Genomic DNA, 15,256 nt, shown 5'->3' with positions numbered 1-15,256 from the left:
TAAATGTTTAGTTTTCAAAGTTTCATAGCTTAAGACGTTCACCCTATTATAAACGAAGAATTTATTTAATCAAGCTCTAATTACGGCTTGTTGTGGATCCTATGGGATGAGGTGATGTCACCTAGCACTATAGTCAAGTTTTCAAAACAATTTTAAAAAGCTGGTTATGTCTATTTTAATGTTTCTGCACAAGTTCAGCAGACAGTGAGGTTCGGGATCGGATGTAGCTGTTAATCTTCGAGGATGACCATGAATTGGCGGTAACCTATTGTATTAGTTATTATCTCATAGTGCGACAGAAAGTCACGTGGTAATGACACAATCGTTAGCCTATTTTTACAAAAACTGCTTCTACGGGGCCATAACGTAAGATACAATGTAATGGAGCCTTTTATACATTTTCGTGTTTCTTTAGAAATAAATAGTGGACAAATGGAGTCTTTAAACGCCTCAGATGTAAAGTTATTCGCTGTCAAAGTGACGCCAAAATGAATAAGAGTCAATGGAATGCTAACAGCAGGTGATGGTCTGCTAATCAATGGCGGCGCCCAGTTAAGCGCTTTTTTATTTTGTACTTTGCTCATGTTCATCGAATAAAACTGCACATTAGTTCTTAACTATAACTCGCCTTCAGTGGTTTTATGTGACAACATTGTTAAAGTAACCACTGAGTGAATAATGTAGCTATTCCACATTATTCATTTTTATATTATGATTTAGTCTTTCATAAAGTCTATTAATGGTTCAGTTATTTTTGGCACACTGTTAGACTTTTCTGTAATTTCTACAGTTATTTACTTTAAATCCCCCAGTATTATACTGCTATTTCTCTTTACAGTAAATAACTGTGATTCCAATTGCATCATGGGAATTTTCTGTGACGTCTAACACCACATACAGAGACTTACTGTATTTTTTTAATTTGCTGTATATACTACTGTATTTGACGTAACTGCCTCTCTGGCTGGCACCATTCCACCGTGCTTTTTATTTCCTCATTTTTGCCTTACACCACGTGTCTACAACGCTATAATAGCCAGAGGCTGTCTATATTGGACACATTGAAGCGACCGGACCTTTAAATGCAAACCTGTTTATCCCTTGTAAGAACTAGTGCGAGCGCTTGGACTCGTATCGGACTACGTCTGAAATATAACGGCCGCGGCGCATCACTACACTGTCTGGGATTTGTCGTGTCGCGTCAGACAGACATCCAGTGTAGGTAATGGGGTCTGTCTTTTGTTGGATCGCGACGTTCGTGTCTGGCCCGGGGAAGAGACGGAATTCACTTCACCGAGAGAGAGATCAGCAAGCAAGGTAAAAAAACAAAAAACTAAAAAAAACACATTCTGTGTATGTTGACAGGATTGTGCCCAGTTTAACGTAACTTATGTTATAACGTTAACGTTAGCCTAACGTTACTCGTCGTCAACATGGCGGTAACGAACTTTACCATGGTAAACTGAGCTAACGTTTCATTTTACACACTTTGTTAGATTATTGAATTGTCGAGTTAAAATATGCCAACGAGCAACGCGTTTACATTAACAATAAATGTGAATAAACTAATGTGAAATTCTGTTTATATCCTAATGTTGGCCTACTGATGAGAACCTTTATAGTTTTAGCATTAGTTTGCAAACTATACCATATTATAGTTGTTGTTTTTTTATGGAATTTAATATTTACTTCCATTTTTGTGTTTAAAGGCAACTGCAACAAAGCGCCAATTCGCGCCAGTGACTTAGCAAGATTCCAGAGGTAGGCCAGCCCATTTGTGATATATTTTGAGATAAGTTTGATTAGCATACACTATGTGAAAATTGCTTTTGAGCCACTGGTGCAGACTAGGTAGCTAACAATATCTTATAAAATCTCTATAAAATTGGCTAACTTTATATCAAATAAGTGACCTTTGCATTATGTCTAACTTTATTACACAGCAAATGAACCAATCAGAAGATGGACCATTGTCTTTGTTCAGTCTCACCAGATTAAATGTATCCAGGTAAGCACTGCAGTAAAACTCTCACTAATTCATTCAGACCAAATCTAGCATTCTAAACAACTTAAGTTTATATTTTTGCATTATTTTTATATTTTATTAGCCAGCGACTCTACCATTGCAGTTCCACCTGACTAGGAAGGTCCTAATATCAGCGCACAGGTGGGTTAACTACTGTAGGAAGGAGAACGATCATCACACAGTGATTTCTTGCATGTATCTTACTGTGTATTTGTCTCAAACAGGTACTCCTTCACTGCAGACAAGCTGAAATGGGCTAAAATCATCTATTTCAGTCGTTCAACTTCTTTCTATGCATCTCAGCATTTTTGGACAGAATTTAGGATTTGTAAGTATTAAAATTTAATCTGGCATAATTTAATTTATATCTTTTGTATGCTATTTATTGACAAAAGCTGTTTACAAATATATATTCTTAAGTTTTTGTGAAAATAATAATAAAAATTAACAAAAAAGGAGGTTAAAAATAATGTGACACTAATATTCTCTCTCTCTCTCTCTCTCTCTCTCTCTCTCTCATATAGTTTTGGAACCGGGATCTCCTCTGAAGGACTGAGTACATTTGTGTTTGTGGGCACGCATGCAGACCAGGGAACACTCTGATGTTGTCAATCAAGTTCTGAACAGGAACCAATCTTTGGAGAAGTTCATTTATTCACAAAGGTGGACAAAAACATTGTGTTGGCTTTTTAAAGATTATTTTGATGATGACTTTTACTCCTATGCTGTAGAAAAGATGGAGTAGACAGTCAGACATTGATAATAATAATAAATGTTTCTTGAGCATCAAAGAGACTTCTTTCAAAAACATTACGCCACTTAAATACTTCTTTTGGCCACCAGTGTACATGAATCCAACACATTTTTGGAAATAAGTGAAATTATTTTTAAGGTGGGGTTATGTGTCTTGTATTGTGAAAAGAACTCTGTTTTGTCCTGTTTTGGACATTTCCTTTTTGAATGCTTAATGTATTTATATTCTGCAGTTTTATGAATGTAATGGTTGATATTTCATTATAATACTTGTATAAGCTAAACAACCAATGACTCTACATTCATTTAGTCAAATGCTAATGTTTTGTTTATGATTTTATGTATGTTTTCAAAAATGTTTGCAGTGAAGGACAGCACATAATGTGTTAATTTAACACGTTTACACATCTTTGTGCTAACCTCTCTGACATATTTACTTTGTTAAAATCATTAACACAATGAATGAGTTAAAATTAACACAAAAAATGTTGTCTCTAAACTTACCCATTAATGTGTAAAAATTTCACACATCATTTCCAGCATTGGCATGTTTATTTTGTGATATATATGAAATGTTTTAAATAAAAAAATGGTATTTTGTGATAACTTTGTCTAATTGGTTTGTATGAAAGTAGTACTTATGTAGGATAAAAATAAAATTAATCATATATCAAAATTATCAAATCTAATTTATATTTAGTACAAATAAAAATAATTACAGTAGTGTACTGATTAGCTTAGTTTTTACAGTAATGCACTGTACTGATTAGCTTCGTTTTTACAGTAATGCACTGTATTACACAAAACTGAAATACGGGTTGGTACTGTAACTCTTAATTACAGTAACTTACTGGCAACAGTGTTGCCAGTAAGTTACTGTAAAAAACCCTTGAAAAGTCTAACAGTGCACATTTAAATTTTACTTTTATAAAGCTTCTTTCCGAGTCTGTGAGCCTACAAAAAATGTTTCCAGTGGCCCAGATCTGCTGAACATGTGGTCTCATGCTGTGCGTTCTTCTTCATAGAACTGCATTAAATTGCTTCCTGTGGTTTAATGTGTTACTTCCTAATTCAACTATTGTGTGAGACTTGTCTCGTTTGTCACACTCGCTGTAATGGAGTTGTTCATCTTCATTGCTTTTCAGCTGCTTATGGAGGTTCAGTCTTACAGTAAGTGATCTCTGTTGTTTAATGTCGATAAAATACAGTATGTCCACATTTGAAACTTTTAATTGTCAATAATCAAAAATATTTCAGCATGTGTGATTAGTACTTTACATGCTTTAGTAGAACATGGCAAACCCACGAACCTACAAACTCTCTGCTTTAAGGTATATTCATTTTACATTAGCTATGTCATGAAAATTAATTCACTATTGCAATAACCTGTTTGAGCCAATATTTGGCTATATTAATTAGACTTTGTCATGTCAACACCTTTGGAATATCCACTGTATGTATTTACATCTGCACATTCATATGAACATAATTCTGGGTGTTACTTATAGGCAGTTTTGAAACTGCAGAACTGAAGCTTGTTTCTGTCATGGGATAAAAAGTTATGGTAAATGTGATTAATAAACCATCTCATTCTCCTGCTGCCACACGGTGATGGTTCTAAATGAGATATTTCACTGCTGTTCTTCTGGGTTAGAACCTGTTATTGCAATGTTTTATTTTTATTTTTTATTATTTGACTTAAACAGGTTCACTTCAGAAACCCTCCATCAGTGTTAGTGACAATGATGTCCAGATCAACATAGCCTGTGAAATACCACTTTCAGTCAGAGCTGATTTCACCTGTAGTCTCTACACTGAGAATGGTCTTCTGTGCAATGACTCTCAGAAGAGTCGGTCTGGAGAGAATCATTGTATATTTTATTTAAGCTATAGTGAACTCTTCACACGATCAGTGAACAGCAGACATCTGAGCTGTGATTATTACATCAACACTGAACCTGAGATCAGATCACCGCGCAGTGACACACACACCAGAGGTGAGGACTTTTTACTGTAATCATTAATTTTTTTTTAAACATTTTTTATCAGACACCTGTAGATTTCTCAAGATAATATATTTATGTAGGTCATTAGAATATTATGAAAGTTTGATCAATAAAAAAAAGTCATATACAACAACAACAACAACAACAAAAAAAAATGAGAAAAGATGAATGATATCTGTATTAGATCTAGGGCACTTCTGGATGGATACTATTTTATAAAGACCCATTCAATAAGCTGTATAATACAACACTGAATGGAATATATTACTGTAAATATAGGAAAGAGTTGATTTAATCATAAACCCTGTGGTGTGTTGAGACTCATTAATTGTTGGTCATTATCATCCATGAAGTCAGAAACAACAGTTGTGGGATGCTGTTACTGAATCAGTACTGAAATCTTCTTACACATAAGTCAGCCGAGTTCGTCACTTATTAGGGTCCCCTGGAAACATTTCCGTTGTGGTCTGTGCTATTTGCAGCGCGTTTCTGTATTTGGTTGTATTGTGAGTATTTGGAGCACACATGTTGTAAAACGAATGTTTTCATAATTTGCAGGTGTTTTTTCTATTTGCATGCGTTTTCTTCAGTTGCAGGGAGTTGAGCTCTCTAGGCCACCGTACCTATCCTCCATTTTCCAATTACCTGTTATCATGGTTATTACTGAAATGATTCATTCAGAACAACATAAATTTTTTTTTGCCAGTCTTTGTAAAGACAATGTTTATTTTAAATACAACTTAAGATGTTCTTACTTCAGTTTCAACAGCAACATCCACTCAAAAAACTTCACAAACAAACACAGAAACATGTGAGTAACGTACCTGACAATAAAAGTTTTCTTTCATAGAGTTTATTATAATTCATATAGTTCATTATTTTCCCATTTCAAATTCAGCAGCATTGGCTGCCATTTCCACTACTGAAACCCCAGCATCTACCAGAACTGGTAACCAGGGTTCTCAAGTTTGATCAAAAGCTTGGAGTGAGATCACATGCGGTTAGGGGAGGAGCCCTAATGGAGGCCCGCCCCCGCCTGTCCCCGCCCCCCAATTTTACCCATTGTTCATAATTAACCAGCACAAATTGAAATTATAACAATTGGTAAATCTGATAAATGACAGAGCAATTCATCACATCAAATATACTATTTAATGTTATATTTCAAATTACAAATATACAAAAATATAACAAATTGCCCCTCGTGAATTTTTTTTTTGCATTTTAATGTTAAATCCATCAATCTGGTGCACTTTGAGAGTTCAAAATTAAAAGCTCCAAACTATATTCAGTGTGCAAATTAAACAAAGAAAAATGTAAACCTCTTTTAGTTACAGTGTCTATTTACATTACACCTACTACATAATAATAGTTATAATATTAATCCTATGACCGTAATAGCCATATTTTGTAAAAACAAATGCACTAAAAAATAAAGGAAACTTTCATAATTAGATTTGTACCTATTTCTATACTTGAAAGAGATAAGCACATGATCTTTTATTTTGACGCAAACTGCATCAAGCTTTTATTTTGGCGGAAAACATGGTTTACAAACGCCTCTCATTAAATTTCTAGTGAATTGCGGTAATCGTCAAATATGCAGATATGGAAATAATCTGTAACTGGGTTATGGGTTCCTACACTCATGACATGGCCTAAGTGTTTTGAAAGTAGTTATGCTTACCGCGGATTACTCATCTCTCTCCTGATCCTCCTCACTATCATCATCATCACAGGAGCTGATGAAGGGCAGAAAACATACTGTATATTTTGACACAGTTTACAGTGTCTGCTTTAAGGGTCAGTTTCTATTGTTTCACGCTATTTCTCTGCACATTCCTTGCGTTTCTTCTCCATCTCGCTGAATATTTTGACAGATACACACTGACACTGCTGCACGCTCGCTCACTCGTTTAAAGTTGTGATTGGGCCAGCCCAGTGTCAATCAAGAAAAGAACCAATGGGCCGCTGATCTACATGTTTCATGGGCTGGTCTGTCAGAAAAAAAAAAAACTACTTTTTTTGACCAATGCATTACACCAGCACAAACCCAGCGCGTTCGCGCGATGTTGTTGGTTACCTAGTAACGAACGTACGGTGCGTGTACACTTTGTGTGCGTGCGCCTCGTACACAACGTTTTAAAGCTTGCAGGACAACTTGGTTGGCATTGCCTTTTCAGCGTGAGAAATACATGGTGTGGCGTGTGAACTGGTTGAATTGCGTGTGTCTCACGGCCAATGCGTGAGACTTGAGAACCCTGTGGTAACTTTTATAAATATCTGTAGAAACCCATATAATGAACATTCTTTTTACAGTGACTTCATCAAACACTGAAACACTGCTGTGTATATTCATCATGTATCATTTGAGTTCTTTCTGTTGCAGTGGTTTCTAGTGTTCACACTTCAACAGCTGATCCACCCGCAACAAAATATACAGGTTTTATTATAAATCCTTTTCCATATTTGAAATTATTTATTTAGACCATAGCTTTCTCTTTCAGATCTCTGTAGAACATTTACTTATTTCCAGGCACCCAACAGACATAAAACAAATCTACATACAGTATACATTCATTTTTGCAATTCTTTTGTGTTCTAAATTGTACCATAATACATAATAACATCATAATGTGTTGGTTTTGACACAGACACATGGTTTATAGTGCTGGTTTCCACTGGTGTTGGTGTCATTTTCACTGGATTCATCTGTCTGTGCTGGTTTGCATGTAAGTAAAGTTTACAATTGTACACTCCATGCTGTTCAATATAGAAATGATCATGTGAATTTATCATCAAAACAACAGAGTTGACCAAAATGCTGTTAAGGAGTAATAACTGAACATAATGCAGTAGATCATTGTTTTCTAGGTAAAAAAAGAAGAAAACAGTAAGTTAACTTTAATAACTTTTATTTTAGTAAAAAAAATATATGTATTTTTGTACATATATGTATGTATGTACAGGAGCTGTATGTTTAAATGTTTAGCACCTTTTCTGATATATGTATGTATGAAAAGATGCCATAAAGATCAATATTTGATTCTTAGCAATAAAATGAGATCAATAAAATCAGATGTGCCCAGTCAAGGAATTGGTATGGTGAGTATGTTTGATATTAATCTTTTAAATCACAAAGTAATAAATATTTATAATACCGTAATGAGTAAGAATGACCTTAATTATTCTTTGTCTTTTAGACTTCTGGACCTGCAGAGATTTATTCTCTGATCACTTCTGTACCAGTCACATCTCAGCCCATCTCTGTAGGTGAGAGAACATCATTCTCAGTTAATGATCTCAGATAACGTGACGCTTAGTAGCAGATGTTACCAAGAATTACAAATAAAGTTAAAGAACACCATATAGTGACCACAGCTTCTCGGAAACTGGTACCATTTCCTCTTTCAAGTCTTCAGCAGATCAGCATTAATAGCCACATCTTCTCTTATAGGAACAGCTCATGCCAAAATGAGCTATTTTGTAGAATGTTTGCACTGCCTATCCAATGAAAGAAGCCGTGATGAGGGGCCGTAAAGCTTCTAAAATTACACGTTTAATTTTTTATGCGAAGCCATTTGACATTTGTCCTCTTGTTTTGGATGGTTTTCTATTGACTCTGTTTGACCCTCTTCATCATGCTGTTCTCCCAAAGGCCTCGAACACCCAGAGTCCCATCAGGACAGCACAACAGATCCCACAGCAACTGACTCTTCCATTACGTCTGAGAATTCAATTTACCAGCCCTCAGGTAAGATTTTTCATTAAAGTGGTCATTTCATGACAAATCAAATCGTTCTCGGTCTTTACTATAAAAACACACTGTGGTTTCACAACTTAAAACTTCTTCACTAGTCCGAAAGCATTGAGAAACTTGGCCCACTCAATCACGATAAGCTCATATGGAAGAAGTGGGAAAAATATTAAATTCATCAAAACACTGTTGCACAATGAGTCTGAGAAGAGATAATTCTGCTGTGTAAAGTGTCAAAGCTTAAAATACATTCAAGTTTTATGACAGAGAGCTTGTTCTTGACAGTCAAAACATGTTATTTAAAGTGAAATGACGCTTCTGCTTTACAGAAGTCTTGGTCAATACTCAACAGAGAGAGGGCAATACAGAGGAAAATGAGGTAATATGTGAACAGTCACACCACAAACCCACATAAACAAATGAGAAGTCCATCATGAACAGATTACAAACGCATTTATCTTGTCTGTCTTATCAATCTTTCTGTTGTCTTCCTTAAGAATGTTTACCACCTGTACTGCACGATCCCTGACAAACCAGTTCACTCAAACGCAGGAGATCAAGTCTACAGTTTGGTGAAGATGCACTGATGAGTCTCAAGTCGTGTTTCATTATGTACATAAATAAACTATCTTTACTTGCTGACAAATAGGTTTTTATTTTCATCATTTAGTGTTTGGTGTGAAATGCATTGTGACCTCTGTGACCACGCAGAAGACTTTCTCTGGCAAGGCTCTCTAGCCCAATACTGCCTTGTGAGAAGTGCTTGAGATTCAATAAACTGAACTAAATTGAATTAAAACATGTAATGATGAATCATGTAATTTTTCTTTTTTCACAAACATATTTTCATAATTTCAGTAAAGAAAATTCATGTCTGCCGAGTGTTTTAAAATGGATGCCGCCCGAAGAAGCGTGTTTGAGGAGTTTGCAAGGGTCAGTGGTGTTTATGTACAGTGTTTCTGACAGGACTTTGTGATACTATAGGGGTTGGACCTCTGTGTCTGTTGGGGGGCAGGTCCAATCTAGTCCATTTTAGGGCTTTTCAACACTGTGCTAAACCCCGGGTTATCGTCTTCAGTCGTCTATATAAACCCCGTTTTTAACTCAAGGTAAAGAAACGTTTCACGCTTATAATTTAGAAGCAAGGTCAGCACCACTTTTTACTCTGGGTTATGAAATCCAGCTTTTGCAGTGTTAACCCCACATTGTGTTGCCAAACTTGTGCTTTGTGAAACGTTGCGGTGTTAGAAGAATGTTACAGCTTGAGCCAATGGGTGGAGCCTGACATCCAGCTTAGCCTCTCTGGATGTAATGGGTGGAGCTTGAAGGTCCAGCCACACCATAACCCTATCCTCTATCCCTAAACCTAAGTAGGTCTTCAGAGCCGTATAGCTTGACCTAGTTTGGTTTATATCACCCATATTACGTCCAGAGATGGGGAGTTGGAGCTGGAGGTCATTTGCAGTGAATGGCATTTGTCAAATTCACACGCTTTAGACAGTCACAGAAACATTGCGTGAAGAATAAACAGTAGTTCCAGCATTTGAGGGAAACGTGACTATTGGAGTGATCAAGAAACCATTACATTTTTACATTTATAGTCCAAAAGGTCTGTTCAGGATAAACATGTAGTACTTTGGCAATATACTGTATAGTGAATATGAGGATGTGCAATGCTAAATCCTTTAAACATATCACGTTCATCCAATCAATTACCCTGACACCATAATTCTGTAAATAAGGATGTTTACCCAGGGTTTAAGAATATACAATGTAAAACGGCAGCTTATTAATATCCAGGATTAATTGTTAACCCCGGGTAAATTACGAGAAGTGTGAAACATGAAGCAAGATAACTCAGGATTCAGTTTACCCACGGTTTAGAATGACCCAGGGTTATCTATTTCAAGTGTGAAAAAAGCTTTAGAGAGAAAAATGTATGACTTTAAATAATTGGCACGAGAACCAGCACAATTTTGGTGGAAAATGGATAACAGAGATGTCACGGTTATGCTCAGTTTTGGTTTAATTTTCAGTGTTCAGTTCCTGTTTTTACTGCCTTTGTTAGTTTTTCTTTGTTCTCAGTTTCCCGCCACTAATTTGTCACCATGGTTATTCATTAATTAGATCACCTGTTTGTATTCAGTTCATTATCTATATCAGCGTTAAAGGGATAGTTCACCCAAAAATGAAAATTCTGTCATCATTTACTCACCCTCACGTTTCTCTAAACCTATGAATTTCTTTTTTGTGCTGAACACAAAAGAAGATATTTTGAAGAATATGGGTAACAGTTGATGGACCTCATTAACTTCCATAGCATGGAAAAAATAATAATAATATGGAAGTCAATGGGGCCCATCAACTGTATGGTTACCCAAAGTCTTCAAAATATCTTCTTATGTGTTCAGCAGAAGAAAGAAATTTATACAGGTTTGCAAATCAGCAGATGAAAGAAATGTATACAGGTTTGCTAATCAACTGGAGATGTTTCTTTTGTATTGGGTATATCTGAGCCGTGAGATGTTTCAGAAAGTGGTGGGGACAATACTGACCTTGGCAAAAAGTGGTGGAGACATCATGTCCCACATGTAAATTACGCCAATGCATGTGGCCAGAACTGCCCTCTGTTACAGTGAATACAGCTGAACGTGGTCTCATGATGTACGTTCATCTTCATAGAACTGACTGCATTATATGGTTTCCTGTGGTCTAATATGTCACTTCCTAATTCAACTACTCACTGTAATGGAGTTGTTCATCTTCATTGCTTTGAAGCTCTTAAAGCAAGTGACAACCCCAAAAGAAGAAAAAGAAACCATACAAACAAAAAATATAAACTCCCCGTTCTGTTAAGCTTCAGCATCACAGCTCGTCGGACATTAACATGTGGATATACAAACAGAGACTTAAAACGAAAAACTAATACAAACAGTCTAAAACTTAAGAAATTAAATCACAATTAATATTTAAAAATCTTTCAAACCGTTCACCTCAATGAACCAGAATACAAACCTATTGGTTTAATTTATAAAGCACAAAGGACAAAAATATCAAACACTCAAAATCACAGATTATATCATACGAATCCACAGGTCAGAATCACCCTAAAAACACTCAGTGTTGTGACCTTTCCAACGTGATTATGTAATGCCATGGCGCGTCGCAGCCCTATCAATTGTGGTTAAAAAGTATATACATTTTTATTTTATTTAGAAAATGACCGATTGCTAGATAAGACCCTATTCCTCAGCTGGGATCGTACAGAGCCCTTTGAAACTGCATTGATTTGGACTTCAACAATTAGTTTACCGTTGAAGACCATTGTGTGGAGAAAAATCCTGAAATGTTTTCCTCAAGAAACTTAATTTCTTTTCCACTGAAGAAAGAAAGACATGAACATCTTGGATGTCATTGGGGTGAGTAAATTATCAGGAAATGTTCATTTTGAAGTGAACTAATCCTTTAAACGATATTTATCTCTCTACTGATTCCAGAGATACTGTGGTTCTGATTCTTGTAGATCTTTCGGCTGCTTTTGATACGATTGACCACCCTACTCTATTATCTAGACTAGAGTCTGGGGTGGGTCTAAAAGCTACTGTTCTGAAATGGTTTCAGTCATACCTGTCTGACAGAAAGTTTTTAGTAACAATGGGTAATTTCTCCTCCTCCATGGCACCTCTGACCTGTGTCTCTCTCTCTATTTTCTCTCTACATGCTACCTCTGGGCTTTATTCTAAGGAAACATGGTGTGTCTTTTCATTTTTATGAAACAAAACCAAAGTCACTTAAAGGAACCGTATGTAAGAAATGTATTTCAATTAATCATAAAATGGCCCTGATATGTCACTAGACATTAAGAAATCATGTTCATTTCAAATACTTATGTCACTGACAACAGTAGTCCGGCCAGGATATTGTCATTTAAAAAGTGAAGTTGCAGCCCTCAACTGATGTTGATGTTGTCATGTTGTGTTTTGGCCTGATGCTCCACCCTCCACCTATCTACCAATCACGAAGTCAGTAGTGTTTCGGCATCCGGGTTGCCAGCTCAGCTCTAGTTACCACAGCTGCAGCTACAAACATTCCTGCTGAATCCTGCAGCCTATCTGGCAACCTCGAGTCATGGGGAGGGGGAGGGGATACACCGCTCTACAGTAATTTGAAAGTGATTGCAGTACCAGTTTTGGCCACAATCTTACATAAGGTTCCTTTAAACATCTTGATCTAGCTATATGGACAAACTGATTAAATAATCATACTTCTGCTACAGTCAATTCTAAAACTGATCCAAATATTTATAATTAATTATAAATATTTTCCTTTTGAGCTAATTTGATACATATCCCTTTAAACTTAACATCATTTCAGGAGGATCTGATCTCTTAATTTTATATTTTTTCTCACTCTTTCAATTCATTAAGATGCAAAGTGAAGATATTGTTTGTCTATATCATGCATGAACATTTTAACTTCGGTTTCTGATCATCACTGCTGTACATTACAATAAGATTTGTGCACTATATGTTTTCTATTCAGAAGGTTTACAAAAAGTACTAAATTCTAATATATATAATATGCAGAACACTAACAAGAGGATTTATTAGTCAGAGAATAGCTTTAGATAACTCTACTTAACTCTAAAAGTCACCAGTATGGTTGTCAGTATTCATTGGACATTATAAAACTATTACATGAGAAATTCTTATGCACACTCTATGATACGTATTACATTGCACATGGCTATCAGTGTAGTATTTTTATCTACTTAAAACTGCTCAGAGCATAATATGGTTTCCGGTGGTCTGATGTGTTACTTTATAATTCACCCACTGTGTCTGACTCATCTCTTTTCTCACTCTCGCTGTAATGGAGTTGTTCATCTTCATCGCTTTTCAGCTTCTTATGGAGGTTCAGTCTTACAGTAAGTGATTTATGCTGTTTAATGTCTTTTAAAATAAGTCCACATTTATAGTGAACACAGTTTTTTTTTTTTATATTTCTTACTTAATGTGGTATACTCTCAACATCAGGCCATTTTGGAGTGTGTTGTTTCTTTAGACGTAGAGAAGGCGTTTGACAGGGTGGAGTGAGTATTTTTTTTATTTTGGGGGGGAAAAATGTGGATTTGGCCCGGTCTTTCTTTCTTGAATTAAATGACTTAATAGTGCTCCCTTTGCAGTAGTCCAGACCAATGGTCTCCACTCTAGGCCATTTAACTTGCACCGCGGAACTCAACAGGGCTGTCCACTAAGCCCATTACTATTTGCTCTAGCTATTGAGTCTATAGCAATTGCCCAACATGAGAGTCAGCAGATTACTGAATTACCCGTGGTGAGGCCGTGCATAAGGTAACTGTATATGCAGACGATTTACTGCTATTTATCTCTAATACACAAACTTCTTTACCCGCAGCTCTATCTTTGCTTGAGAATTTTGGTCGGTTTTCTGGTTACAGGCTTAATCTGCACAAGAGATTAACAAGGTAGATACGCAACTACAGTATTCTAATACACCACTGAAACTAGTCAAAAATAAGTTTACTTATCTTGGGGTCTGTATGACTCGCCATCATAAGCATATTTTTAAACATAATTTTGACATTAAAAAAGACCTTTCTAAATGGTCTCCTTTAAAGATTTCTCTCATTGGGTGCATTAATTACATTAAAATGGTGGTGCTCCCTAAATTTCTTTATCTTTTTCAGTGTTTACCTTTATTCCCCTGTCCTTTTTTAATTCTTTGGACTCTGTTATCTGGCATGTCCTTACCTAATTTTAAGTTTTACTACTAACATGAGAAATAAACTGTTTTGGTGGCATTACCACCTTTTGCCCAATAGACCGTCCTGGGTGGACATGGAAATAAATGCTAATAAACAAATTTCTCTTCCAGCACTTCTTGCAACTAAATTGCAGTTAACTTCTTATACTTCAGTTGATTGCCCAGTGGTGAAACACTCATTGAGGATTTGGACCCAATTCAGGAAATCATTTGGTTTTAGGGATCCCTCTCTTATAAGCCCTGTTGCCCATAATGTATTTTTTCGCCTTCAATGCAGGATGGATCATTTAAGAGTTGCTCTGACAAGGGGATAAAATGTTTCAAAGATTTATTTATTGATAATTGATTTGCTTCCTTTGAACAGTTAGCTTTACGTTTTGGTCTCACCAAGACCAACAGACATTATGTTAAGTCACTTGTATCAGACTTTCCTTTCATGCAACATATACTGTAAGTCAAGGGCTCAATTTCTATTATTTATAATTTAATAGCCAATCTGGCATCTTCCTCTCTAGATAACATTAAGAGAGCTTGGGAGGAAGACCTTGATAGACTCTCTGAAGACACATGGAACTGTGTTCTTAAACAGGTCCACTCATCATCAATGTGTGCTCGGCATTCACTTATACAGTTTAAAGTAGTACACAGAGCTCATATATCCAAAGTTAAACTAGCTCAAATGTTTCCTGGTCGGTACTAGCCCTATGTGCAAATGATGTCAATGTGCTGAGGGAACGTTGATTCACATGTTCTGGACATACCCCAAATTAGAGCATTACTGGCAATCGATATTTCACCCCCTTTCTGTGGTTCTTCAGCACAGATTAGAGCCAGAACCTCTGGTGCCATTATTTGGAGTTGTTTGCTGTCAGCATCAATGTGTAAAATCCTTGCTTTCTCTTCCTTGTTAGACCGTAGAACGATACT

At 36.1% G+C, this 15,256-nt stretch overlaps 2 protein-coding genes and 1 long non-coding RNA gene across 3 annotated transcripts in view; all 3 read left to right on the top strand.

The window, feature by feature from the left end:
- Positions 1 to 1,401: 1,401 nt before the first annotated feature.
- On the top strand, positions 1,402 to 3,091 carry LOC309488130. The gene is made up of 4 exons (XR_014202029.1): positions 1,402 to 1,761; positions 1,944 to 2,354; positions 2,551 to 2,704; positions 2,776 to 3,091. It is a non-coding gene; the product is annotated as an uncharacterized lncRNA (long non-coding RNA).
- A 2,450-nt stretch (positions 3,092 to 5,541) lies between these two features.
- Positions 5,542 to 9,348, top strand: LOC309487818 (uncharacterized protein). The gene is made up of 10 exons (XM_082155694.1): positions 5,542 to 5,596; positions 5,657 to 5,734; positions 7,175 to 7,228; positions 7,440 to 7,517; positions 7,660 to 7,678; positions 7,755 to 7,890; positions 7,989 to 8,058; positions 8,444 to 8,539; positions 8,872 to 8,921; positions 9,040 to 9,348. Exons 6-10 carry the CDS (start codon positions 7,762 to 7,764, stop codon positions 9,127 to 9,129), a joined length of 435 nt encoding a protein of 144 aa, XP_082011820.1. The 5' UTR covers positions 5,542 to 5,596; positions 5,657 to 5,734; positions 7,175 to 7,228; positions 7,440 to 7,517; positions 7,660 to 7,678; positions 7,755 to 7,761; the 3' UTR covers positions 9,130 to 9,348.
- A 4,052-nt stretch (positions 9,349 to 13,400) lies between these two features.
- Positions 13,401 to 15,256, top strand: part of LOC309487810 (uncharacterized protein) — a 41,218-nt gene continuing 39,362 nt past the window's right edge. Inside the window, exon 1 of the mRNA XM_082155674.1 lies at positions 13,401 to 13,469. Within this exon, the coding sequence (XP_082011800.1) occupies positions 13,415 to 13,469 (55 nt within the window). The 5' untranslated portion in view covers positions 13,401 to 13,414. The remainder of the gene's footprint in view (positions 13,470 to 15,256) is intronic.

Source organism: Leuciscus leuciscus (assembly GCF_965113295.1).
Source record: "Leuciscus leuciscus genome assembly, chromosome: 23".
Classification (NCBI taxonomy): Eukaryota; Metazoa; Chordata; class Actinopteri; order Cypriniformes; family Leuciscidae; genus Leuciscus; species Leuciscus leuciscus.
Note: the sequence above shows the minus strand (reverse complement) of the source record. Positions and strands in the feature narration are given on the sequence as shown.